Source organism: Condylura cristata, unplaced genomic scaffold (genome assembly GCF_000260355.1).
Source record: "Condylura cristata isolate star-nosed mole 26May11 unplaced genomic scaffold, ConCri1.0 scaffold00012, whole genome shotgun sequence".
Lineage (NCBI taxonomy): Eukaryota > Metazoa > Chordata > Mammalia > Eulipotyphla > Talpidae > Condylura > Condylura cristata.
In genome coordinates this window covers 26,016,141-26,042,787 of record NW_004567113.1, presented here as the reverse complement: position 1 = coordinate 26,042,787, position 26,647 = coordinate 26,016,141, and the positions used below count along the sequence as shown (strand labels likewise).

General features: G+C 32.7%; 1 protein-coding gene across 14 annotated transcripts in view; it reads left to right on the top strand.

Moving 5' to 3' along the window:
- Positions 1 to 26,647, top strand: part of ADGRL3 (adhesion G protein-coupled receptor L3) — a 726,682-nt gene that overhangs the window by 452,669 nt on the left and 247,366 nt on the right. For 13 of the 14 annotated variants that reach the window (XM_012724122.1, XM_012724111.1, XM_012724117.1 and 10 more), the window contains 2 exons: positions 1,350 to 1,364; positions 3,557 to 4,357. In XM_012724122.1, coding sequence (XP_012579576.1) covers positions 1,350 to 1,364; positions 3,557 to 4,357 — 816 coding nt within the window. The remainder of the gene's footprint in view (positions 1 to 1,349; positions 1,365 to 3,556; positions 4,358 to 26,647) is intronic. The other variant, XM_012724113.1, reaches the window with a different exon arrangement.

The window sequence follows — 26,647 nt, the reverse complement described above, 5'->3', positions numbered from 1 at the left end:
AGCTTGAGTATAGTGATAAATTATGACAGTATAATTGAGCTTTTGAAAGTCTAAGCAATACTGTAAAAATGAGATTTGTAAATTAGTACAATAAGGTATCTAAAAATGATGGTGACATTTTCAACTTTCTAGACATAACTTTTAATATATACCAGTTTGTTCTTCTAACACATTTTATATTGGGGTTTCAAAAAGTCAATGGAGCGAAATGAGTGTGATTTTGATAGTAATTAAAGAAATGAGCTTAGGTGAAAGTACAAAAATTACACCAAAATGTAATTTCCCAAAACAATATTTTTCCCTTGTTTCAAAACTTCCCTGGAGTCTTAAATCTATTGTGTATATTGCATTTCATTCCTTCCATTGAAATTTTCTCAGATTGCAAAAGACCTCTGACTATTCCCCTTCATTCTTGTGATTGAGGAAAACTGTATAATGAGGTAAATATTTATAAAATAAAGATGTTGCTTACTGACTTTCTGAATATGTTATGTAACTTACCCCAAATTTCCTGATTTGTATTCAAACCTAAAATATAATAATTTAATTGTAACTGAGAGACATTTAACTATACATGTTCAAGGATCTCTATTTTTATAAGAGTTTATAAAAAAAATCAGCTAGGAATTTGAGAAAGGTCACAGCATGTGGTTCTTTATTTGCATCAATATTCTGATAACTGATTTCTTTCAGTGACAGTATTTTTGCACAATCATTTAAAATAGTGAGAAGTAGTAGGGAGAGAAGTTGCTTCAGTAATTAGTGTAAACCTACTTATTCTGTCTGAGAGTATCCCCACTAACATTAGCCTTGTGATGTACATTTCTCATCAGATTGACAAGCTACAGAATACCTTAGACTTTTGAAAATGAGTTGTAGATTCTTCGAAGAGATTGATTCTTGAGATGGATATAAAGCAAGACAATTATTTTTAACACTGGTATATACTATAATTCTTTATAAGTGAGACTACCCAAACTATTTGAAAGCTTTTTATCTATAAATACCTACCTGCCTTTCAAATGGATATATCGGTGCTCTGATTATGAATATTGTGTTTGCTGTGTCTATAGTTTAGTATGGTTTATTTATCAGTCTTAGTTTAATTAAAATCTGCCTTATTTTTCCAAGTTTATACTGTATTTGTAAACTTATAATGTTATTGCCTTAAAAATAATATTACCAGATGAATGAGTTTTTAAAAACATAGTGTTGAATAAAGCAAGTATGAGCGAAATAAATTATTTGCTTTCAGTTTGGAAGAGGTGAATAAAAAGTGCTTGGCCAATACCGTACCATTAATCTATTCTCTTTTCTCCTTTCTCTCTTTACTTCTCTCTCTCCAATAGAAGTGGAACAAAAAGGTAATTAAATACCTTTCATAAATTATATACTATTTTTAGGCTAAGTTATTTAACAGTTTAACCACTAGTTAAAATAATTTTGTTATTAATTCTTATTTATTTTCTGAAAATTTATTTACTACTTCTGCTGCTCAACTTCACTGTAATCTGTTGTGCTGACCAGTGCTAGTTTGATCCTGTTTTCCTAAAACAGCTTAACAGAATAAAACTTTCCACCATGTATTTTGTTCTTCTTTGCGTAGTTAAAAATCCAGTATATGGGAATGGACAGTGATTGCTTTAGATTAGCTTTTATTTCTATACTCGATAATTTTCCTTAACTTCTGGTGTGCTTTCCCCTATTTTTTATTTATTTTTTTGCCTACAGGGGAAAGGGGTCTCCTGAAATACTTGAAGGACATAGGGCTCATTATGCATATAACATAGTTTATATGCATTTTGACAATGTCTAGCTACACCTTACAGTAATTTTCTTAGAATTTTGAAAAATTCATCTGATCAAAAATATCACTGAATATGAATTGTTAGTAGCCCAACTGAATTTGGCAGTCAACTTCTCTCCAAAAATTTTCATCTCTATAGCAGTGAAACCTTAGGCATTTTTATGATGCATTTTCTCTTTTTATTAACTTCAACTCCTAGTTGAGTTTCTAGATTATTTTCCATTGGATCTAGTTGCTATTAAGGAGATAATCATCAATATCATGAAAGTAATATTTTAATCATTAAAATATGGGTCAGCATCCAAAATCCTTATGATAAGTTCCTAATTTCTCCACCCAATACACTTCTAATAATTTTAGACATGTTAGTGGAGTGCATGATTATTTTTCAATGTGTATGTGTTGCCAAAATACTAGAGCAGTGTTTCCCATTGCTGGTTCAGCTGGTCACTATGCCCCAAAGAGGCTCTGTAGTATGTCCTGTGCTCAAATTAGCTGGTAAAATTGACTCATTCTCAACACTTTTGTCTTGGTGACTCGGTCATGTGTGTAAGCTATCCAATCCTTTGCCGTGATTCTATTTAATATTCTATTTTTTAAACACATGTGGTTAAGGTTACCTTACCCCCTCACCCCCATATAATACCTAGCTACATCACTTGAAACATATGCCTCAAGGACTACTCTTTGGGAAACATTGCTTTACAGATTAGTCATTACAGGTAAACCAATCAAGCTTCCTTACCATCATTTACACAGTGTGCTTCTGAATCTTACTAAAAATCAAGTGACTCAAATAATTCCTGCCCATTTTCAGTCTGAAGTGTGTAAGCAGCAAACTATTAAAACTATTATAGCAAGTAGTCTTGTTTTTTTTTTTTTTTTATGTTCTCATGTAACAGTAAAAGGTACGTTTTTTTTTCCAGTTCTAGTACTACTGTATTTAACAGGACATTTTAACTGATTAAAATCTAGATCTTGGGTTCTTCTCTGCAACCTTTCACCTTTTCTTCTTTCCTTATTTCTCCTTTCCTTTCCTTTTCTTTCCTTTCCTTTCCTTTTCTTCCTTTCTCCTTTTCCTTCCAGTATCCATCCATCATTCATTTTTAATCATGTGGGTTGCATGCTCTGTGTGTGCTATAGCAGCTTTAAGACCTTTTTTGCTAGAAGTTTCAGTGGCATATATTGCAGGGCTTTTATTTTGTATTTTTTAATTATTGAAATTCCATTTGCTTAATGATAACTCTCAAATAGTTAATATTCGTGTGAAAACTATTTTAAATTTCTAATAAGATACATAAAAACATTGTGTATAAACATTTGTGTCTGTTAGATGTCTATAGGATACATAGACAGACATGGTTCACATCTTTATATATATATATATATATGTATTTTATATATGTGTGTGTATGTATATATATATATATATACATACACACACACGTGTGTGTCCATACATATTGTACACACATTTGCAAAGGTAAAGACCAAAGAAATGCAAAACTAGTTTAAAAAAAAGCCAAATTATATTAGCAGATGAAATAAAAATAATTTGAACAAAAGTTGAACTTAATGTGAAAGGCTACTTTGTGTTCTCAGAGAATGCAGCAAAACAAGCAAACAAACAAACAAAAAAACATTAATCAGTGATGGGTATCCCTTGTTAGAGTTGCACTCTAGGAAAAATTAGCACATATGAAAAATATTTCAATTAATATATTAATTTAACTCTTTCCCTTCCAACAGTTTTTCTTTGTCCTGGACTGTTAAGAGGAGTGTACCAGAGTGAACATTTATTTGAATCTGACCACCAATCTGGGGCGTGGTGCAAAGACCCTCTGCAGGCTTCTGATAAAATTTATTATATGCCCTGGACTCCCTATAGAACTGATACCCTGACTGAGTACTCATCCAAGGATGACTTCATTGCTGGAAGGCCAACTACAACCTACAAACTCCCTCACCGGGTGGATGGCACAGGATTTGTAGTATATGACGGAGCTTTGTTCTTCAACAAAGAGCGCACCAGGAACATCGTGAAGTTTGACTTGAGGACTAGAATAAAGAGTGGAGAGGCCATCATAGCAAATGCCAATTACCATGATACCTCCCCTTACCGATGGGGAGGCAAATCTGACATAGATCTGGCAGTGGATGAGAATGGGCTATGGGTGATCTATGCAACAGAACAAAACAATGGCAAAATTGTCATTAGCCAATTGAACCCTTACACCTTACGGATTGAAGGGACATGGGATACTGCCTATGATAAAAGGTCAGCTTCCAATGCATTTATGATTTGTGGGATTCTGTATGTGGTCAAATCTGTATATGAAGATGATGATAATGAAGCCACGGGGAATAAGATTGACTACATTTACAACACCGACCAAAGCAAGGATAGTTTGGTGGATGTACCCTTTCCTAATTCATACCAGTACATAGCAGCTGTGGATTACAACCCCAGGGACAATCTTCTTTATGTATGGAATAACTACCACGTTGTGAAATATTCTTTGGATTTTGGACCTCTGGATAGCAGAGCAGGTAAGTCTGACTTTCAGGGTATTCAAGGGGAGAGCGTTAATAGTTTTTTCTCAGTATGTTATTGTACTGTTTTTTCTCAATACATTATTGTAGATTTTGATGAGATTTTATGTGGTCTGTCTTCTGGCCTGGGTAATTAAAAATGGTTTATCTTTCCACCTTAAAAATATTCCTTTTAATAACTTCCATCTCTAAAAAATTATAAGAATCTGGCTTTTTTTACCTTCTTGCAAGAAAGCTCCAATCTTTACTCTTTCTTTAAAGAGCATTTTTATTATCAGCTATTTAGCTTATGTTAGTGTAGTGAAGCACATAAAACCTTGCTGAAATAGAATGTTGTCCTAATTGGTTGTGGCATACCCTCAATAGTACTTTCCACTGGAAAATATCAAAGTTAGCTTGATATAATTGTTCAGGATCCATATGCCAATATATTCACTTCACAGAGACCTTCATATTTGGCCATTCCTATGGGAAATACAGTCAATTTGAGGCAGCGTTTGTCTGAGTATACCTAACAAATAATACAGAAAAGTGTTTGTAACTGGCATATACAGAAAAGTGCAGATCTCAATTTTATATGAAATAACAATGTAAACCACTGCTTTGTGTAAACATAAGATAATATTTAATTTCTATTGTTTTAATGTATACTTTTCCACCTTAGGGTATATTTTTTAAACTTGTTTAAAGACTTTCATAATTTGCTTTATTTTTTAAAAAGTTTTATTTATGCAGCTTTTCAGAATTATATTAGTTCAAATGTTAATTATTTTAACCAACAACTATGCTGTTCACCATTGTCAAACACTATGGAAAACTAAGATGTAGGAGGCTTTTTGATAGTATATTTGTTGCATTGTTTTACCATGCTTTTGCTAACTCACCATTATGTTTCTTAATTTAGTTCATTTCATACACACACACACACACACACACACACACCTATATACAAATATATGCATGTTTTCCTTCTCATACAAGTAGAGCCTAAGTCAAGGATATGGCATTGCCTTATCCTTTCTTTTATTATATTTTTGTGTGACTATTACTTTTGTTTTCTTAAATAGTACTGTGCTACAGGCATATATAAAGAAAATATCAACAACTGTGAATGAATGAGCACCTTTCCACTGCTTATTATTCTAGAATAACAAATTGTATGGTATTTGCTCCAACCCCCAAGACTCCTCAGTAACAATTTTTTTTCCATGTCCAACAATGTCAATATATTAAATTGCCTTCTAAGGAAGGAAAAGCCTAAATACACAACTGTAGTACAAACAACTTTTCCTTACTAAGTCTGCGAACTTGTCTAGCCAACTACAATATGTGAGCCACCTCAGTACAGGTAAGTTTTTTCGATGTTAATGCCCTTTTCATTTGAAAGCCTAAACAAGAATCAGTCGTCTGGAATTTTCAGGAACACAGTTCTTTAACAGCATCAACATTCATAAATCAAAGTATATATTTTGTTAGTGAAAACTCCACTGATAAAGTTTCTTAGTCTTTTTTTGACTTTTAATTGGAATAGGAAATGCTTTCAAATTGCCTCAAATAAATAATAACTCATAATTTGTGGGAGTTGATTAGTGAATAAAAGACAACATATTTTATTTAAAAGATTGTATATTAATTTGCTTAATAAGTTAAAATTAATTAGCACTGCAAATTTTGGTTTGATAAATTAACCACTGACTGAAACAAATTCTTAGATTAGTTTTATAAATTAATCATAAAGAGTAAGAAGATAGCAAAGTACTAGCCGAAAAATACTTCTAATATACATTAATAAATTGATGATTGTGTGTTTATATATATATATGATAAATTCTTGTAATTTTGGCCATAAGACAAATTATGCTTTTCATTAAATTTTGTTTGCTTATTTATGGGAGTTAAAATACTTGCCATCTTGTCTGCCCTAACTAGTGTTTGTTAAAAGGAAATGTTTAAAGTGGCAAGAATTGAGAAATGATTCAGTTCACCTTTTGAAACAAATTCCTAACTTGTCAAAAGATTGTTTTCAGTCACTTTAAATGACAATAAATAGCCTGTCCACATTGCAGAGTGAATTTCACCTGTATTTAATTTGCAAATATAATTGTAAGAAAATGTATCAATTTTCATTCTTAAGTGTTCAAATTAAAAAGCTAATACTTGGGAGTGTGGACTTATTGCAGTTTAGAGGTGGAAAGAATAAGAGTGGAAGTAAATTTTATGCATGGTATATGTGGATATGAGGGTTTCAGTTATCATTAATAGAGGATGTTCATCTTACTCCACACAAATGGTTTCAGCTGGGTTTTTTCCTACAGTAAATAACATTGGTATTTTTCAGAGAAATTGTCTTTAGTGAACTGTTATTACGTGTCTTCCTATGTATCTATAGGAGATCCTTCAACTTTCTCTTTGTTAGGATCAAAAAAACTAATTCTAAGTTTGTAGACCTAAAGTCGATTTGCTTTTGCTAAACAAGTATGGTAATTTTGCTCTGATTTTAACTGAGTTCTAGTCAATGGAAATTCATACTTTTAAAGTGTGTGTGAAGGGATTTCTCCATTATACTTCTACTAAATATAACAATCCTGTGCATTCAAATATCTGAGTGATGGAAGGTAGGAAGCAAATATACTTCTCCTGAATATATAAATATTCTCTTGTGAATTGTATACATATAGATAGCATATTGTTTCTGAACATGAATTTGAAAGCCAGAAGAAAAGGGTTTTGAATTCTGCCTCAAGCAGTCTTTTGATAACGGCTGGGCTGTTCAGCTACCTGGTCTTAGTTTCCTTGAAGATAAATAGAAATTTTATACCAAAGCAGTGTTTGTTTTTACTGAGATGATATCATTGATACAAGCATAACATTAACCTAGTAGTTACACACCAGCCCTATAAATTACATTATTACCCACATTTTCTAACTTAGGGACATAACATTGCAGTTCATGTAACCTATTCAAAATTCACCTGCCTATTAAAGTACAGTCAACTTTAGATGTATGTTCCCTCTGAGACAACAGTCATGGAAAGCATGCTTTATTGAGCAGCATGTCTAGAATGATTTTTTTGACAGAAATATGTTCAGTATCCCAAGTCATCCAGCACTCTTAAGATGAAAGTCTAATTTATAATTCTCATGATTTGATTACTGTAGATTAGCACTCTAAAAGAGTGTCTGTAGTCTTAAACCTTGCAATCAGATGTGATTATATTTAATAATTTAATAAACATAAATCCTGGCATGATAAACTCTGAGGGGTAATATGAAAAAAAAAAAAAAAGCCTTAGCTTCTTGGAAATATCTTGAAAAGTTATTTCAGAAGTCATCAAATACCTTCCCTTCCATTTTATGGATACACATTCTTTCAAACTACTACTGTCCTTTCTATTGCTTAGCTAAATACATGACATGCATGTTTGTATTCTTTTAAAAAGGAAAACATCTTGTAGGACAGTACAAACTGTTAAAAATTGTTTCAATGCTATTATTGTTTTTAAAAAATTGATTTTTTAACTTATATGTCAAAAGTTCTTTGTTGCCTATAAGTGAAATTTCTGCTTCAAAATGTCTTTTTGTAAGTCTTCCAGGAAAATGTTTTAAGTTTAAAACGTGTTCTTATTTTTCTCTTCCAATGTTATTAAAAAAAAAGGAAAAGAAAAGAAAAATACTTATTCTGCAGGTAAACTGCAAATTTGCAAGTTTTAAAAATAATTTTCAGAATTGGGCCCTCCCTGGTGACTCACCACTGCAGTGTAGCTGCGGCCGCTTCAGTGTGAGTTGGATCCCCGGACCCGGAGGTGACCCACATGACACAGCAACCTCTCCTGACTCGCCTGCTGCTCCCCTCTGTAGTGTACTTTGTAAATCTGCCTGTTCTGCTCCCTGCTCTGTCTCTGGTGAATCCTCTCACTGCCCCTGCACCTTTGGACTATACCCCACCCCAATTCTGTATAAATAAATAAATATTTAAAAAGTAATAATTTTCCAGCATGAAACTAGTATGTACATGAATCAACTTATTTTGATATTGCTGTTCATATACCTTCTATTTACAAATTTCATAGAACTTTTAAAATAAATATAAAGATCTCAATTTATTAAAACTTTGTTCAGGAAAGTAAGACTTTGATTTGCATTAATAATATTGTTGATATAGTTTTAGCTACTTTTGTTTATGAATTTTATAATAGTTGATATAAATAGAAGGTATTCTGTCATGATTTGTTGAGTAAGAAGAGTTTAGCAAATGTTAAATAGACACACCAGTACTTTCTTCCAAAAGTAATTCAAATAAATTTAAGCTGGTATTTTAGAACAGAGGAAGAAAGTGATCAACTAACTGTTCAATGAGTTTGATATTAAGAATATATTCTCCCATTTTTTCCATTTACAAATTGCTTCAATTCAAAGAGAATGGAAAAGATATTACATTTAGAAGTCAATAGTAATTTAGCCTTATGAAAATATATTCATTCTATGGAAAGAGGAGTCAGTTTCGGATACCTATATTCAAAATGCTTCTAAGCATTAATATCTGAATATAAAACATAAGTGAAAGTGAGCTCTTTTTTTTTTTTTTAAGATTTATTTATTTATTCGTACAGAACGGGAGTACAGGCCAGAGATGCGGAGGGTTGAGAGGATTCACCAGACACTGAGCGGGGAGCAGAACAGGTAGATCGACGAAGTACACTGCTGAGAGGAGCAGCGGGCGGGTCAGGAGAGGTCTGCCGCTCCATGTGGTCACCTCCGGGTCAGGCTGGAGCTTTTTTTTTTTTTTTTTTTTAAGATTTATTTATTTATGTTTACAAAACTGGGGTAGAGGTCAGAGATGCAGGGGGCGGTAGGTGAGAGGATTCATCAGAGACAGAGTAGGGAGCAGAACAGGCAGATTGACGAAGTACACTGCTGAGGGGAGCTGCGGGCACATCAGAGGTCTGCCACACCCTGTGGGTCAGCTCCACTGTTGATGATCAAACTCAGGATGCAGTGGCTTTGGAGAGCTTCATAATGCCGTGCTTTAGCCTGTTTCGCCACCAGGGAGAGTACAAACGTGCACTCATTTTTCTGAGCAGAGCATAAATCTTTAACTCTTAGATCTTAAGTTTTCTTCAGATGTACTTGTATTGAATCATTTGCTACTTTACAAAATATGACACTAACTCCTCATTTATCCTGGCTTCTAATTGGCTGTTCAATAAAGATACACTGATAAGCTGTATAAATGTAAAATGTGAACTAAAAGATCCCGGATAATATTTAGCTATTTTACAGGTATTTGAGTGATTCTTAGGTTGTTATCATAATCCTCAAGCTACCTTATATCCAGATATACATGAAGGCCTCAAAGAGTTTCATTGCTAACTTTGGCTATTATTAGCAACTGGTGTTGCATGACTTTTAATTGTTCTTTTTCCCAAACCATCATGTGGGAGTTCAGTAATGATTAATCAGTGGGGGTGAGGCTTGAGATATTTTCTTTGACTCTTCTAATTTGTTTCTAAACTGTCCATAGAACAAGTTAAGCTTTCCTTGTCAAATATATTTTCCATTTATTGGAAGAATGTGGTAGCAGCCTTGGATTAACAATAAAAATAGTCAGAGAAACCCAGCTCCAAAATTTTCCTAAAATTAGTATGTCTTATAGAACTAAAAATCTATTGGTTTAGATTTTGTAAAACACAATCTATGCATAAAGATAACAGAGCCATGACTTACAGTTATTTTCTCTGCCTGTTCTTCTGCTTCCCAAACACAATTCACATTTCCTGAAAACCATTTGAGATTATGAAAATGTAACTATTCCTATATATGCTGAAGATAGTAGAATCTCAAGCAACAATAAAAAGCCTATACATGTAGTGATTTAACAATGCAGATAAGGTGAACCTTCTGTCCTTCTAATATGCTAATTAAGTGCATTTGTGTCTCCTGGAAAAGCTGTAGCTATGTAGTGATGAATAAGAACTTTAAACACACATGACACCTCGTTAAAATGTAATTTTCACATCATATATCTGAACCCTTTACTTTGACAGCTGAGTAATGTGAATGCTGGGCAGAGAATCTTGAACATTTTGAAACTGTCACGTGTTTAATAGGTAGCTGAATCTGCTTCCCCAATGGTTGAGTTAAATATGGTGCAACTTAAGAAATGGAACCAGAAAGTAGTGGGATCTTAAAATCAAATGTATCTTTAACCTATGGGTTAGATTGCTATACAGTTGCATTTGAGAATACACAATTATCTTCAAAGCTTAATTTGCATCAACTTTAGTAGCTGAGTGGACATTAAAAAGAGAAAAAAATAGTCAGCTACTTGTTGCTAATTTCATTCTGTCTGTATTTTTATGCATCAGCTGTTTCCCAGGCTGCATAGGACTCTCCTCTTTTTCTCTCCAGTGCTTCTTCATTGCCTGTAAACAGCTGTTGCCTGAAGGGTATTGCTTCTGTCTTTTCCCCCCTGTTCTCATGAAGTGCAGCCAAAACTTAGCAGTAGCTATTCCATTACCACTTACCATCAGCTGAATTGTCTCCTGCTTGTTTATACCTTTTCTCTATTTATAGCCAACCATCAAGCCTTTCCAGAACAACACCTTGTGCTTTTCAAGCAATGGGAAAAAAAAAAAAAATCACAGTCCTATAGAAAGCAAGCATGGACCGGGCTGTATTATAGCTGAGCCTAGAGTTAGCCATTAATCTAATAATGTCGGTGACCTTCTTAAATAAGTGAGACGGGATAAAAAGGACAAAAATGTTCACAAATATTACTAATATACTTTTTTTTTCCAACAGAACGATGGCCTTGATAAATGTGTAATAATTAGGAAAGTGATCTGAATCTTGTCTACATTTAACTCAGTTAAAAAGATGATTTATTTGTGAATAAGCATCCCACTCACACCAGCTGTCCTCTTAGCCATTTCACTGCTCATTAGCACGTCCACCAGAGGGCAGGCAGGTGGAACAGAACTAGTTTTGCTTCTCATTATTAGCACATCCTGTAAGAGTTGGCAAAAGTGGCTAAAATGAGACTGCTGATTATACAGGAATTTCACTGCAGAATAGTTTTTCTGTAGACATTTGCACAGAGTAGTGAGAATTGATTCGTTCATATAATAGCTGATATGAATCTACTTTACTTCTGTTTAAAAAAATTAAATAATGCTTAAGTAACTAAGGACAGGACAACAATCGTATGCATTCAATTAAACACAATAACTACTCTCAATAACTACTTTTCTACTAGAAATCTAGATGTCAGAAAATAATGAATAATGATCAAGTAGTTTAAGATGCATAAAGGACATATAAAATCTATTGCGTTATGTAATATTGTCAGATTTCCTGACACGTAAATGGAGAATATATTTCCCTAAATAAGAATTTTGTTTTTTCTTGTGCTCTTAATAGTGAAAAATATTCATAATCAATTTCCTTCATCTTCTTATCCCAAAAAAGATACAAATTAAAATTACCCAGTGCTCTCAATGTGAAATGTTTATGACTGAAATAATTTAGACTTAAAATTTGTGTTTTTTTGAAATATCAGAACATTTTTTACACAGAATAAACAAATGCAAATGAAATGTTAGATATCTACTGACTTGATCAGTTAGAATTATCTCATCCTATTTTTTATTAAAAAATTAGTTATGTCTTAAGAAATTTCTGCCTCTGCTAGAAAAGAAACAGTCATCTTATTATAAACATACTATTCAATAAAAATATAAGGTAGGGTGAATTTGAAAATAGTAAACTCTTTTAAATCTGGTATAATATATATATATATATATATATATATATATATATATATAATACTGAAATAGACAACTATAGCTTATAAAAAAGGCTCATAGACATAGTGATAATGTTTAGTGGATAGAAAGCTTGAAAGTAAAATTGGAAGTAGTAACAAAAAGTCAAAAATAAAATGTAAAATTCAGGCTCAAAATCTTCTTTAGAAAGCAGAAACAGGAAGTCAAAATTGGATTTAATCAAAAGCCCTATGATTGATTGACATGCATCCTCGTCTTTCCCCTCCCTCATTCTTCCCATCTCTTTCCCTTTCCTGTTTCTCCCTCCCAATCTTCCTTCTTTCTTTCCTTCCATTCCTCCTACCCTCCTTCTGTCTACTTCTTTCTGTCCTTCATTCCTTTAACTACACCTGAGACCAGGCACTGTGTTATCTTCTATGATTACAGATAAGAGTAGCACAGACTTCAGTGTTGCCTTCATGGAACTTAGTGAATCAGGACAATAAATAAACTCAGAAAGAAAAAGAATTGTTGAAGGAAAGAGAAAGAGAAGGAAGGGAGGGAGGGAGGGAGGGAGGGAGGAGGGGAAGAAGGAAAGGAACCAGAAGTATTACCTATTGTTTATTGAATGGTTTCATGTCCAGCCATTTTCACAGACATCAAATTTAATGCTAATAAGGGATTCACAAAAAAAAGCATCATCCTCATTTACAGATGAAGAATTGATCAGAGAAGATAAATAGGAATCATAACATACATTGTTGAGAGCTAGTTACAATCCTAGTCTGTCTTTCTGCTATGTCATGTTGCCTCCCTTAGACTTTAAATAGTATCTGAAATTGATAGTTAAGAAGCAAAGGGGGAAAGCAGTAAGAAAATATACATATATTAGATGGAAGTAAAGCAGCTTAGTTGAAGTAGCAAATGTAGAGCAGCAAGGACACATCAACGTGAAGTAAAGCAGGGACAGGCACACAGTAACTAGTATTTTGGAACACCCACCCGTTCCAAATTCACACAGCTACCTTAATGCTTCAATATTAACACTAGGAAGTGCAGATGAAGAAACTAAGACAGAAATGTGAGAGAGACCCAGACTGCTAATGTAGTTGTGGCCTTCAAAGAAGCCCAGTTTTATTTGACTTTCCATGATGAAGTTGAAGCACTTTATATTAATGATGGAAAAAATTATAATGCACACAAGCACATCATGTAATATATTAGTGCATGGATTTGATGTGGTGTGTTTTTTCTTGGAAATGCTTGAAGAAACAGATTTAATTATTGGGGGATTATGGGGTTTAGGTGAAAACTTTCTCAGAAATCCTGAGTTTTTTAAAAGACCTTAGAGACTTGGGGAATGGCTTTTACTTACATTTAATTCTACTTAATGCATATTATTTCCATTTTCTTAATCCAGATGTGTTGTTGTCAATATGCTCATAAATACTACCTATGAAGGAGTTTCACGAAATGGTGAGAGAGTAAAATGAAGAAAGAAAAAATGAGTTAGGGAAGAAGGAAATAAATATGTTTTAAAGAAGTTAATGAGTTTCCTTTCTTCAAAAGGAAAGTAATGAAAGGGCATGCAGTTAAAATGTTAAAATTATATTCCATGGTGGATATAACTAACCTCAGTTTTAAAGATAAAATTAAGGATAACGTGTAGGTGATTTCGCAGCTTAGAACATAAATTGTTATAACCTTTTTGGAAAAATAGGCATGCCTTATATTATAATCCATCTACTGCTAGATTTCCTCTATTAAAATTTTCTCACTGTTGCGTGCAAAGGACTTGTACAGAAAGTTTATTATAGCAGTGTTTAAAATAATGTAAGAGAGATAAGTGGAACCTTGTATGTGTGTTGGAGCAGGGAAGCAGGAAAGAACAGTTTGTGTATAGCTACCAACCAGGTGAAAAACAAGCAGCTGGATGGTAAGATTTGAATCTGCCAACAAAACGTAATAGCACCAGAAGTTTTAAAAGTCTTGATCGTTGTGGAAGGTAGAAATTTTATGTGATCAACTATCCTTTAGAAAGAAATAGATCAGGTCAGGCCCTCCCTGGCGGCACAGCAGTTAAAGCACTGCACTATAAAGCTAAGCCAAGCCGTGGCTGCTTTAGTGTGAGTTCTATGCCCACCCTGGTGGTGACCCATGTGGCACGGCAGACCTCTCCTGACCTGCCCGCTGCTCCCCTAACCAGTGTACTTGTTGGTAGGCCTGTTCTGCTCTCCGCTCTGTTTCTGGTGAGTCCTCTCTCCGCCCCTGCACCTCTGGCCTGTACCCCAGTTCTGTGTGCATAAATAAATAAAATCTTTTAAAAAAATGAAATATATCAGGTCAAATAAAATATTGGTACCTATGTAATAAGGAAAGAATTTATGCTGAAATTTTTCTTTTCAGTAATATAATCTCACTGAAACTTAATAACCTAGAGAAGCCTGGGTTACAACTTTGCAAAGCACAAACAACCTTTAACTTGTTTAACCCATTCTACAACATCATTATTAGTGAAAAAAGCCCTCTCTTATCAGAAAAGGAAAATTTTATTCTAAAGTTTTGAGTGTGGCTATAAAAGCAATAATTATGTATCTCAGAAGCAATGCATATTAAATAATTCTTGAGTATTTAATTGCTTGCAACTTGTTTTTTATATCACCTTCACTGAATTTTTCCCCAAGTATGGATATATTTATGTGCGAAATATCCTGGATCCCTATCACTGTTTTCAGTGTATCTATGGCTTTTGAGTTTTCAGGAAATGACCATATGCTTAAATGGATAGACAGTACTATTGGCTGATCATCAGAATATTCTTGTCTCTCAAGCAGAAGATCAGCCTGTATTCTGTTATTCTGTTTTTCCATGCCAGTAAATTCAATCTTGTGTTACACAGTTTTGTAGGGTTCTGAAATCAGGGAGTAAAAGTAGAGTGTCTAAAAATACACAGTATTTTTAAGGATAACAAAGTTTTCTCCTTAGCAGAGAAAAAAAAATCTAGAAATGAAGTATGTACCCCCTCTTACAGTTTCTTCTTTCAATAAAGCTTTAGCAGTTTCTTATCAATAGACTTTTAAACAACTCAAAGGACCATTTTTCATCAGTTGTTTGAGGGAGGATAGAAATGGAAATGTAAAAAGAAAAGTTTAAGAATCTGATATTTAAGTCTAGTGAATAGAAAGACAGCTATTCTAATCAAATATAAATATTTTTTTTACTTTAAAGTTTGACAATAAAATAGGTAAATTTGTCATTTTGAAGCACAGCTTATTATTTATTTTAAATTTATATATGCCTTTTCATGATCTTACATGTATTTTTTGGGAGGATTATGTAACTATATTCATTGAACATTGCCTCTTAAGTCACTAAAGCAAGATATTTAAGAAGTACATTTCACAAGAGAAAAGCACTAATGATCATTATGATTTTATGTTATTAACATAAGTTGTTATTGATTGTGCAGCTTACCACTTTGCTATATTGATTTATTGCTTCTAAAAGTGTTTGGCTAGAGTGTTTAATGTTTTCTATGTAGATCATTATGTCATATGCAAATAGTGATAATTTTACTTGTTCATTATAATTTCGTAACCTTTATATTTTTCTCTTGCCTAATTTTTCTAGCTAGGACTTCCAATAATATGTTGAAGAGTAGTGGTGAGAGTAGACATTTTTGCCACAGAACCTGATTTTAGAGGAAAAGCTTTCTTTTTCTTACATCTGAGTATGATGCTAGCTATGAGTTTGGTATACATGGTCTTTATTATACTGAACAATATTCATTCTGTGCCCTTATATTCTCTCTATATCCTTTTATTAAAAACTGTTTTTCTTAAAGATTTGTTTATTTATGCATACAGAACTGGGATATAGGCCAGAGGTGCAGGGACGATGAGATGATTCATCAGAGGCAGAGTGAGGAGCAGAATAGGCCCATTCACAAAGTACACTGCTGAGGGAGCAGCAGGAGATTCAGGAGCAGTCTGCCGGACCATGTGGGTCACCTCTGAGGCAGGAATCAAACTCATGCTGAAGTGGATTTAGCATCTTAGTGCTGTGCTTTAACTTGCTGCACCACTAGGGAGGGCCCATTGTTTTTGTTTTTTTTTTTTTGTTTTTTTTTAATTAGAAAAGGATTCTGCATTTAAGTTAAAACAAATCCAAGAAATATGACTAGGCTGGAGGCTATAAAAAGGGGAAGGATTGTGGAAGTGGGACAAAGGAGGGATAGTCCTGAATATATTCGGAAAAGAAATTGTGGGTGCTTTGATGGCAGGTGTAAAAAAAGTATTAGAATGTTTTACCAGAGCTTTATATAATATTTCAGAAGGCAAGTAAATTTTCAGTGTTGTGGATTTATTACTTTGAGCAATCAGAAGTCTTTTAAAAAAATTTCCTTTGCATAATTGCTTTTAAAGCATATGTATACAGATTACAAGCAACTGATCCCTACATTTTATGGGATAATGGGTCTTAAAGAATTTCCTACAGGGAATTGCTAAGAATGAAGATTCTCTAATTTCTAGTCCAGATTTTGTCAGACGCAGGGTAGTGCCCAGTAATGTGTTGTTAACAAATTGATGAATTTAAGAACATCTGTACAGCCATACCTTCTCTATATCCACACAGAATATAACATTAAAGTTTTATTGGTAACTATTTTGTAGACTGCCTTTAACAAATATTTTCCAAGCCTCTATCTAATGGCTACTGCAAAATGACTGCATAAATCATCCCAGCAGTATGCTCAATGCAGATTTCCTGTCTTCTTACCCCATCAATTCACTGCCTTATGATGTTGATTTGTACATCTTGAATTAAGTAGGAAAGTGAGATCCTGGAATAGAATTATTTTTAGAGGTGATTTTGAGTTTGGAAAAAGAAAAAACACAGATCTAGTTGTTCTTTTGCTTAAATTGGATTTATGCCTTAGTATGAATATTGTCTTAATACATTAAGAATCTTTGGAGTGATCTATACTACTCTGGGCTCAAGCTGCTTCAACAAAGTGAAATGTATCACTTTGTTTTATTAAATTACCCTGTTTTGTGTCCTCACAGAATTACTACCTGTGAGGTTGACAGTAAAGAACAGCAACCTAATACAAGATGGACACAACCCTTCTGAGACTTGTTCTGGCAAATCCAGGTGTCATTCATCTTCACCTTGAATAGTTGGAATAAATTAATGCAGTGAGACAAGCAATGAGACCTCTAGGCAGTCATGCACTGCTTTGCAACAACTCATGATCTGTTCACGTGTTGGGGAAGGGGGCAGAGGAAGACAAATTAGACCAATTACTGTAGTTGAAAGAATGCAGTAATCAGTAGAATCTCATCCTCACCCGTAAGTAATACCTCAGATTTCTGTATTTTAATTTAAGGCAAAGAATGTTTCTACTAAAAATTGGGAGTAGGACAAATTTGAAATTTTTCAGTTATGTTTATAGTTTTCCAAGTGTGATAATACATAGTTGTATAATACATGATGGATTCCTTCTCTGTCCATTCCACTAACTTTCCTAAACATAGAGGAAAAGCTGTTTTGAAATGCTGTGCTGGTGCCTGAGTCCAATGACTCTTTCTGACTGTGATAATTTATTCTGGGTATTCAGTATTAGCATTCCTGGCACTCACTTTTGCCAGCTGAGATCTGAGTGAATACAGAGAATGAGCATACCATGAATCAAATAGATGTGTAAACTTTGGTCCAGTCTTCTCCTCCTACTTTTCAAAATGTTGCATAGCATTGACCCAATAAGCCTGTGAAATTTAAAGCAAATTGGCCCTCCCTGGTGGCGCAGCGGGTTAAAGCACAGCACTGAGAACCCAAAGCCACTTCCGCATGAGTTCAATTCCCGCCTGCCCCGGAGGTGACCACATGGCATGGCAGACCTCTCCTGACCCGCCCGCTGCTCCCCTCAGCAGTGTACTTCCTCGATCTGCCTGTTCTGCTCCCCACTCTGTCTCTGGTGAAGCCTCTCGCTGCCCCTGAGCCTCTGGTCTGTACCCCAGTTCTGTGTGCACAAATAAATAAATCTTAAAAAAAAATTTAAAGCAAATTTTCAAATGAGTATTTGATGTGCTTAAAAGAGAGACATATAATTGATAACTTTTCAATGTTTTAAAATAAAAATTGTACATGGAAGTGCTGTCACATTTAGAGAGTAACTATTTTTAAGACAAATATCACTATATTATGTTTTCCTTTCACTTATTTTTATGTGTATCATTAGCGTTATCTCTAGAAATATTTTGCTTCATGATCAGGATGAATCATATTTGTTTGTGCCAAAATCCTTTCACTCAGTTTCTTTTCATTATTTTAATTTTATACCAATTCTATCCCCAATTTTTGAATTAAAAGTAGTCATTCATTCTTACTGCACGGAGTTGGAAGTTGAAATTTTTATTAAGTCTACACTCTTTCCTGATTACAAGTAATGTAATTCTGCTATTATTCCCTTTAAAAAATAATATGAGATAGTAAAAGCAAGAAAATAATGCAATGCCTTATAAAATCTTGGGGAGATTTTTACATTTATATATTATAGGGGAAAAGGGAAATGCAAAAATGGATTAAGATTTCTATTTTCAGATTTATATAAGATATATGTTCTGTAAAATATTTATTGTATTCTTAATTGTGTACCCAACTCTGTACTCGAGATCTTAAATGAATTACAATGGATATGTGATGGAATCGATCCTTTTAAATTCCAAAGCACTTCATTTTGGTATTAAAGTGGACTGATTATACTGTTTGAAAGGGGATGAGTAGAATGTAGTTATCACTTGGCAGAGTATCAATAGGTAGGACGAGATGCAACACTGACTGCATCTTAAATATGTAAGTTCCTTGTGGTTTTGACATGCACAGCTTATACTAGATTTCTTTCTTTTCCATTAATGAGAAAGAACAATATACATTGATTTTGTCTGTAGCACTTGGCTATTATTTGCTGAACTTTGCAAACAATAAGCAGCTGCATCATTGTTTATATTGCATGATTTTGTTTATTCATTAAAAAATTATGACAAAGTGTGTCTTAGCAGCAAGCTTGTAGTAATGAAGAAGTTAATTAACAACACTGAGCAAGACTTCAAGAGATGAGTTTTAATAAGTAGCACTAAAAACATAGTAATAAGATAAACATAGTAAGCCTCAGACAAATGGGGAAAATGGTCAGATTACAATGAAAGCCATGTTAGAATTATTTGCATTTCTAGTTTCCAAAGAATGGCACAAATATATATGTACTCATTCACATACTGAGAACATGATTGTAATTTTATTTTATTTTTTTTTATTTCTTCTGAAATATAAAGCTACTGCTTAGGTAGAAAATGGAAGAATAACAAAAATAGTAAGTTCACTCTGAAGAGGATGGCTCTGCCAGTAAAGGAGTCACATAGTTTACCAAGAATCCTGGAATTATATGAGCTGTACAACCCAGAAAAATTGATAGATAAAGTCTAAGTGTATTAGTCTACTTCATTTTAGAGCCAAAGAAGTCTTCATTTAAGCACTAGGAAATCCATAATTGGAACAGATCCCATAGTCACTGCTGACATTTTTTTCTAATTATAAGTGACTTTGTAACATCATAAAACCATTTAAGAACTCTGAGTTTTCATAAGAAAAATATTCCTAGGCTCAATTGACTAGACCTGATGTTATAAGAAATGTACTTCTTTTGGCTCTGCATTATAATGCCATGAAGTTTTTTGGTAAAATAATATGAAAAATATATATTTGGTGTTTTAATATGGTGTCAATTTGGCCTGAGGACCATAACTTAATTTTATATTTTAACTTAGTAATTTAGTAAATTTTATGGCATATTTTAGGATTTTATTATGATGTGATAGATGATATTGCTTTTCTTCATTCTTTTGTCATGCCATCAGAAATGCCCAAGGCCAAGTCAGCTATGGAATCTTATTTTTTCAAACATCAGAAGTGTTTATTATATACAAAATACTTGACTTAATGATGTGAGAGATAAAGTAAGAATGTTGGTCCCATAAATAAGACAGCTATAAATTTGGAAGGCAATACACTTGAACAAATTCAAATCATGACTACTGAGCAAATATCGTAGCATCATAAAACTTATTATTAGAAAATAGTAATAAGACATAATATTGAAAATGCCATATTTGCATGTTCTTTTTTAATTTAAATGAAATTTAAATGTTTTAAGAGATGAATTAGTGTGGACTCAATTAGACTAATTATATAAAATTGTCAATATTTGAAAATTTTGATGTCCAATGACACTAATTTCTTATGGCCTTACCTATATAATGAAATATCATTACAAGTGACTTAGATTACCCAATGAGACTAATGTACTATGTTGATTCAATAGTCAGCCGAAGATATTTTTCTGGGTAAGTGGACAAATTTTTTCATTGACTCTCTCCTGCTCAGTATGTTTAATATCCATCTTCTATGAAAAAAAAATAGAAGAAATGACAGTTTGCATTTCTGGATGATAGAATACTAGGAAAGAATATTGTAACAGATCTGATGATAAAATCAAGAATAGTTCATGACAGCCATGTAATAGAGATCTAAAATAAAGACAGGTAAAAGATGAAATCTAACATAGGAAAATGTAAGATTTTCTAGTTTTTTTTTTGTTTTGTTTTGTTTTGTTTTTTTAATTACATGAATCCAGTTTGGTGATCCTGATGATAGTTGTTCATGTAGTGGAAGGAAAAGCTTTAGTTAATTTTTAGTCAACTAGTGCATGTTAGTGTATTCACATTTTGACAGTCATTATGTATATATTTGGGATGTAGTAACCCAAACTATGCTATGCCCTGTCTTCACAAACTTAGAAAATTAGAGACCACAAATTAAAGTTTTATCAACAGCTTTGGTTTTGTGGTGGGAAGGATAAGTGTAAGTTTTCAGCTGTGAAGATCTAAATGATGATGATGATGATCCTCTTATAATAAAGGGGGAATTTCATACATTCACATTTGTTTAGAGCACTGCCTAAGAATGTAATACACAATTTCTTGGCACCAGCTTTTGGGAGGTATATCAGTATGTGAGAGTTTTTTCCGTGGGAGATACCTAAGTCACTGTGTATTTTGGAAGCTGCGACTCATTTGATGAAAGTATAAAGTATCAGAATATCCACCTACAAACCTGATTGATGACCTGATTTTGAAAATGCCTCTTCCACTTATTAGTTATGTATCTTGGAGCAAAATGTTTGGCCCACTCAACCTTTTCACTTATAAAATTGATTACCTCTCAGGATTTTGAGAGAAATTAGAAAGTCAGTAAATTAACAAATATTAGTAAAATATTTATACCAATGAATGGACATGATAGTTGATGAACAAGTGCTAAAATTAGATAGAAAGCATAAAGATATATTGGTTGATAGATAGGTTAGATAGATAGGTAGGTAGGTAGGTAGGTAGGTTAGGTAGGTAGGTAGCTGGCATATAGATAAAGGAAGGATTGTGGGCAGAATCAAGAGGAGACATGGCAATTATTTTTAAATATCTGAACAGAGGCTTGTAGATAAGAAGCTAATCATATTTTATTTTTCTTAATGGGAGTAGAAGCATTAGAAGCTAAAACCTATAGGCCAAATGCAATTTATGTTGTTTTATAAAATTATTTTTTCAAAAATTAGCCAGTTTCAGTTCTGCAGTATTCTCTTCCTAAATCTTGGTAATTTAAAAGTGGTGCAGAATTTTAAAATAAACTTTAACAACTCTTTGACCTGACACCTTTTATTTGAAATAGTAATGCTATTAAGGTCTAAATAAATTGCAGAGCTATTTGCCAAATCCTAATATACACCCTGAATGCATATATGTAAATATATAATGATATAGACTCTGAATACATTTCACATTAACCATTACTGTTTATTGAATTATAATTTTGTCAACTTATAGTGGCAACTAGAAGTCATAGACATCCGTCTCAGGAGCTCTCCTGCCCAAGATTATGTGATGAATTCAGAAAATTTTCTTAGTTTCTTCTATTCTTTAACAACACAAAAGTTTATCAATGCACTGCTATCACTAATATCACCAGGGATTTCTTGTAGAAACTGATAATACTGCAGTGACTTTATCCTTCGCATAGTGTTTGATAATTTTTAATGATTTTGATGAAATCTCTATTGCTGACATCAATTTACTGTAACATTTTCAGAGTAAAGCATTGATTATGAAGAAACAGTGCAACTTTTGACATATCCAAAAATATGACTTGTGTGAAAAATGAGTGTACAGTTAGAGACACAGACTTTAAATGAATAAACCAAATGGGGAAAAAAAGTAAGAAGAACATTTATGAAATGCTAAAAAAAATCCAAAAAAGTAAAGTGCATGGAAGATCGTGAAAAGAAAATAGATATAAAAAATGTATAAGGCACTCTTAGCATAGGTGCTGTAGCCAGTTAGTCTACAAAATATGAGTTCCAGTTTTGCGATTCTACTGTTGAGTATCAATTGTTCATTTTACCTGTTGTTTTTTTTGTCCACTTCCCTTTGGAGCAGGATACCAATTAATCAACTTTCTCTTAAATATAATGTTCCACCACAAATTTAATATTTGCTCTCTTTGAGCTTTTCTTCCCCAATCTGAATGTTCATAATTTTTAACCATGTATCTTTGTAATGGTGTACTCAGATGTCTTACTTCGTTTTCTCTTTTACACTCTTGTAACTGGTCACAGCATAGAGATATAAACAATGATGAGGTAGTTTCATTATTGTCAACAGTAAATTCTAAAATTTAGAATTTACTTTTTTGTTGAGCGTTTCCATTGTACTGTGAACAATATTTTTTCCCATTTACAGATAAATCAGATAGGAATAATCTCAAATTATACGTCTCCACAACTATATAACAAGTAAGCTTAAGAGCAAGCATTTCAGTTTGCATGTGCCTGTTTTAACATAGACTAAGAACATATTAAAGCTTAAGCTTCTATTTCTATTGAATCCTATTGAGTTTATTGTTAAGAAAACCAGTTTCCGAAAATGTGACTTCACTACCAAACTCTCATCTACCATATAAATAAGCACAATTCGTATACTAAAACTTGAATTCCTCAAAGGAGATCTTAAATGAAGATAGTTCTTTGTTTTTGAAATTTAAGTAGTGAGTAGATAAAAGTGTTACAAATTTTAATATGGGGGTTATGATATTAAGAATTCATACATATTTGGTATAAATGTACATTTGTTTTGACTTTATTCTTTATTTTTTTCCAAATATTTTATAATAATATTTTATTCAAATTATTTAAGAAAAAATACACTTTACATTTTAGATAAATCAGTTATTGGAATTAAAGGGATGCATTTATTTACTAAATTGTGTTTTCATGAAATACTCCACTAAACACAATTTAAAAATGTGTTTGTCTTCACTAACAACAAAAAAATTCTCTCAGCAACGAGAATATTCTATAAGAACTTTACATGACACTTAAAAGCAGTCCAATTAATTATCAAATGTACTGAATAATTATGTATGACTTGCTAAAGGAAGTCATATTCCATAATTCTACTTTTTCTAAGATTTATCATTTATATGTACAATTCTGCACAAAAAATTGTATTCAATTTAATCTTTAAAATGTATTATTGTTTGTGTAGATTTTGTAACAATGGATGGGAGATGATTGCTATTTAATAGCATACTAATTTTTAAATTGGCAAGTTTGAACTTTAAGAATTAATTTGGTACTACATAATAAAAATGACTAATAGTCCATTTAAAAAAGAATTTTCTAAAGAAAATAAGACTTTATTATCAACAAGGTATGATTAATTGTTAATTATTTTCACTTTTGCCAAAAATATGTTCATACACTAGAACATGCATTATGTAACCTCAGCACTAAAGCTTCAAAAAGATTGAATAGGTGTTGCATAATCAAAACTGGAACATACAATATAAAATATAAATGCATAAATGAACCATGCCCTTTCTTAACATCTGTTATTAAAAATAGAATAAAAATTTTCCTGTTTGAATTCCTCAAAATGAGTCATTCTGAATACTTGAACTTTCTATCTAAATGAGAGAATTTAACAGTAACACATTAAGGTACATTTTCAACATTTTAGAGAGAGCTTTTTGGTAATTTTTACATGACACATTTTCCAGTAGGAAAAGTAACTTAATTTTACTTCGAATTTTTTCTTGGTCATTCCAGATTATCACCATGCATGTAGGTTTTTTTCTGTTCTATATATTGCCCACTCAAAGTCACTTTCAAATTAAATAGATTATCATCTCTATGACATTATGAGGAATTAGTACCTATAACTTAAAACCTTTATTTATTATAAATATTTGTTGTTGTAAATGAAATATTTGAACTGTCACACAGCTATGACAGTGTTTGATTGTGAACATACTTATGTAACTATAAATTACCTTGATTGCTCTGTGTGAATGCATTTGATATATTTAAAATAAACAGAATCTAGAACAGTTTTGATAGTTAAAAGCCTCACCTACATCTATTCCCTTGATATTCTTATAGGTTTAATTTGAAAATTCTCACATATGTAGGATTCCCCTTCTCCTGTCATTGTTTTAGTTCAAGTCATTGATATTTTGCTAAAGGTGTTGCAGATTGGTTCAGCAGGGAAGGGGTTTGATATCATAATCACTAGAATACACATTATGTTTCAGAAACCTCCACCAGTTTCATCTATTGAGAATGACAGCTTTCTAAGTCTGTGTTTCTGATAGAATTGTGTGCCTTTCCTCTAAGTATGTGGAGACTGACAAATAGGAGAACTGTTACTTCAACATCATTTGCCTATTCTAATTTGACACTCAGCCTCTAATCTCATCAGCCTCCTCTATACCCTCTACCGCATTATCAGTCTATTTTCCACACAGCTACTGGATATTTTAAACCTCAAAACAGTAATTAAATCTTATAATTTGTTTTCTAACTATCTATTGCTTTAGGTAACCCTTTTGAAGCCTATCATGTGAAATATGACCTCAACATAAGGTGAACATCATATACAATGCCTGTTCATAATGTCACATATACTTAAGCTATGAATGAGAATGCACTATATAGATGTAAGTATATATAATTTTTAAAACAAGACTATTAATTTAAGCTTAAGTTAAAAAGATTATTTCATTAAAGAATTGGAGAAGGTAGACTATGTCCCTAAGGTATAATGATCTACATATTGAATCATGGGAATTCTATTGTACATAAAAGAGGCTAGATACCCTATCTATGATGTCCTAACCTGCTTTGCAAACTCAATCATAATACATAAGTTTGCATACCATCACGTGTGCCACACCTACACAACACCATCCATGCAACACATTGTGCATAGCACCATAAGATATATGGTGCATATATGGACACAGCACAACTTTAAGCACCTAGCACACACACCTATATCTATGAGACAAAATTTACAGAACCAGGTAAATCATACTGGTTTTTGTAGTTAAAAGAATCTTAAACAGGTGACCTAATTTGGTGAACAATACTCAATCAAGATGTCAATTAGTCATTCCCTCTACTTGTAAATTTATCATTCCCTCTACTTGCCACAGGAGCATAAGCCTACAGCTCATTTTGCCCTCACTAATAAGAATTGGTTCTTGCAGTACATTATCTTTAATGTTTCTTCTGCTTTAGGAATTAATGCCTTTGTGATGCCCTTTACTAACATATTCAAAACAAGAAGGAAATTTCTGCTTCTAATACTTTCTGAAAAGATCAAAATTTTTGGTTTAAAATCAATTAATCTATAAAGAAAATATGTCTTTTTTTTTTTAAGTATGTGATGTTTTCCCTTGAATTCAAGTTAAGAGAGAATACTATTCTGAATAGCCACAATTCATTTCTAGTTGTCTGTTTCTTCCACTTTGAGGCAAATAAAAGCTTCCTGTTGCTGAGGCTCTTAGAAAGGAAAGACAAGTGATTGTTCACTTATCTATGGAGATATTCCTAGTGAAGGGGAACTTAGATGCACTTGGTGATGATTTAGTGATTTAAAGAATACGGCAGAAGAACTATAAGAGGTTCTCGCCCATTTGTAAGTCATAGAGCCTAAATGAGGTAAACTGAAAGGTAATGGTGTCTTCAGTTTTCTGTCATGTCTGCTTGTGAACTTATGACCATTTTGAATGTAGCTCTTAACTTCAAATTATGCTAAAGAAAGTCACTTATTGCTATTGCTTTCACAATTACTTCCACATAAATAACTTACTATATTTTAATCTCCTTTCGTGTCTAAAATGCTCAAAAAATCCCTGTGTGATAAATGCATTTTCCATGAATAGTTTTATGTCAGGCCACTGAGGAGGAATTGAAGAGTTATTCAAAGGATCTTTCTGAATATCACATCAAAACAATAATAGCTATTTTCTTTAAAATTGAAATATCAGTTTTAGTTCAACTTGGATTTAAAAAGAATAGATCAAGAATGATTTGAATTCTTGAATTTCATTTCTTTCAATTCATATGTGA